We start from the raw sequence: 1,919 nt of genomic DNA on the forward strand, positions 1-1,919 counted from the left end.
GTCAAGTTTGTAGAAGGGTTTATTGTCCTTCAGGCGCTCCACAGCATTCCATTCGCTCTTCCCATAGGCTTTGCGGAGCTTCCGAACAAACACCTGGAAGAAGGGACCAATGAGGCTTCGGCCAGGGCTCTGAGCATCTCCTCTGTGGAGGATGAACATGGGGCAGGGTCTTCTCAATGCTTTCTGAAACTGGTCATACCTATTTGCCTGGGCCAACAGGCCCCTCAGCTGGAGATTTGCCAAACAGCCCATTACATGGAGCTCTAGACCCATGATAATGACCAGAGGTGGCCTAGGGCTCCGCCTCTGATGCATGGCTATGTTGACACCCCATTTACCTGGGATGAGAAGGCACATCAGCTGTTTTGCATTGAGGCAGAGCATGGCTAGAGGAGCTAGCCCTTACTGTAAACTCCTATGGGCACCACCCAAAAACTAGTTGTTAAACAAAACAAAACAAAACAAACAACTGAGATAAGCTACAAGGCCACATCTTCCAAACCAAAATGTGGTTTTTCCTACCAAGAACTGTTCAAACGAGCCCCATAGCTCCTCAGAAGCCCGAATGGTATGTGGGCTTATAAATAGCAGGTCTTAGACACATCTCTCACTGCTTGCCTATTTCCAGCACTGTTTGATGTAGCTGCAAAAGCCAGCCACAGGGGTTGTCCAGACTCCTGCTGGCCACCAGGTGGCGCCTCCACTCCTTGTAGAACCCCATTTCCAGTCAGGAGCCAGACACAGCAGTTTAATTTCAGTAAGTCTACTTTCCACTCTCTACCCATGGTGGAAATAGGTTTCTGCTGTCCCTGTGGCATTTGAGCATGTATGCTTGTGTATGGAACTAAAGCAGGCGCCTTGGAAGCAGTCTGACAAAGAGCTAGAATAAGGGCTGAGGAGCAGAGAAGGCACCAAAAGCCCCTGAAATGGTACTAATGTCCCCTGTGGGCAAACAATAATAGTAATCATCTTCTTTTGAAGGGGGCACAGTTGGTTAACATTATACATAGGTCCCATGCAAAGGATTGTTAGACAGACGATCTTACTGAACCCTGGAGACATCCTTCTAGGGTAGAATGACCCTCAGTGTGGCTCAGCAACCTGGCCAAGGTCAGGGGCTCACAACGCTGCAAGCACCCAGAACCCAGGGCTCACCTTGTACTCTCGGAACTTGTTGACGATGGGCTCATGGAGGAGGAATTTAATGTCTTTGATAAGGTAAAATGTCCGGGCTGCTGTGGAACCCTTGTTAACTTTCTTCTTATGCTTGGGTTCATGAGGATAAATACCTTTCAGGATGCACAGCCGCCTGAAGTCAGGCAGGCTCAGCTGCAGCTTCTTCCTGGCCTTGTTTCGGGTGATATAATTGGTGGCAGAGCCTCGTTCATACTTAGGGAAGAAAAAACAAACAATTCTCCATTAGTAATGACTGCAGTGAGAGACATCCAACTGAGGGAAAAGTGAATTCTAGAGACAGCTAAGGTTCTGGGCAGGTGGCAGAGGTATTTCCAGGATGGAGATTGCTGTAGGGAGTGAGATGACCTGACCAAAGGGGCTTGGCACTGTCCTTGTAGCTGCCAACAGAGAAGCGCATCTGCTCCATGCTCATCTTCAAGTACTTAGCACCAGCTCTACACCCTGTCTAGCACAGTTATTCCACAATTGATCTCACTCAATCCCCACAGGCTTGTGGGGTAAGTGCCATCAGAATACCCACTTCACAGCAAAGGAACAGCCCATTCAAGTCACACAGCTTCAAAGCTGGGGTTGGAGACACTGACTGCTCTTCCGGAGGACCTGAGTTCAAATCTCAGCACCCACATAGCCGCTCACAATTGTTTTAAACTCCAAGATCTGACAGTCTCACAGAGACATACATGACAAACACCAATGCACTTTAAAAAAAAAAAAAAAAAAAA

General features: G+C 48.2%; 1 protein-coding gene across 1 annotated transcript in view; it reads right to left on the reverse strand.

Annotated features, from left to right (window-relative positions):
* LOC115065230 (pescadillo homolog) overlaps nt 1–1,919 on the reverse strand; it is a 6,884-nt gene that overhangs the window by 108 nt on the left and 4,857 nt on the right. The window contains exons 4-5 of the mRNA XM_029545336.1: nt 1,156–1,225; nt 7–93 (exon numbers count right to left, since the gene is read on the reverse strand). Coding sequence (XP_029401196.1) covers nt 7–93; nt 1,156–1,225 — 157 coding nt within the window. The remainder of the gene's footprint in view (nt 1–6; nt 94–1,155; nt 1,226–1,919) is intronic.

This window comes from Mus pahari, chromosome 13 (genome assembly GCF_900095145.1).
Source record: "Mus pahari chromosome 13, PAHARI_EIJ_v1.1, whole genome shotgun sequence".
Classification (NCBI taxonomy): Eukaryota; Metazoa; Chordata; class Mammalia; order Rodentia; family Muridae; genus Mus; species Mus pahari.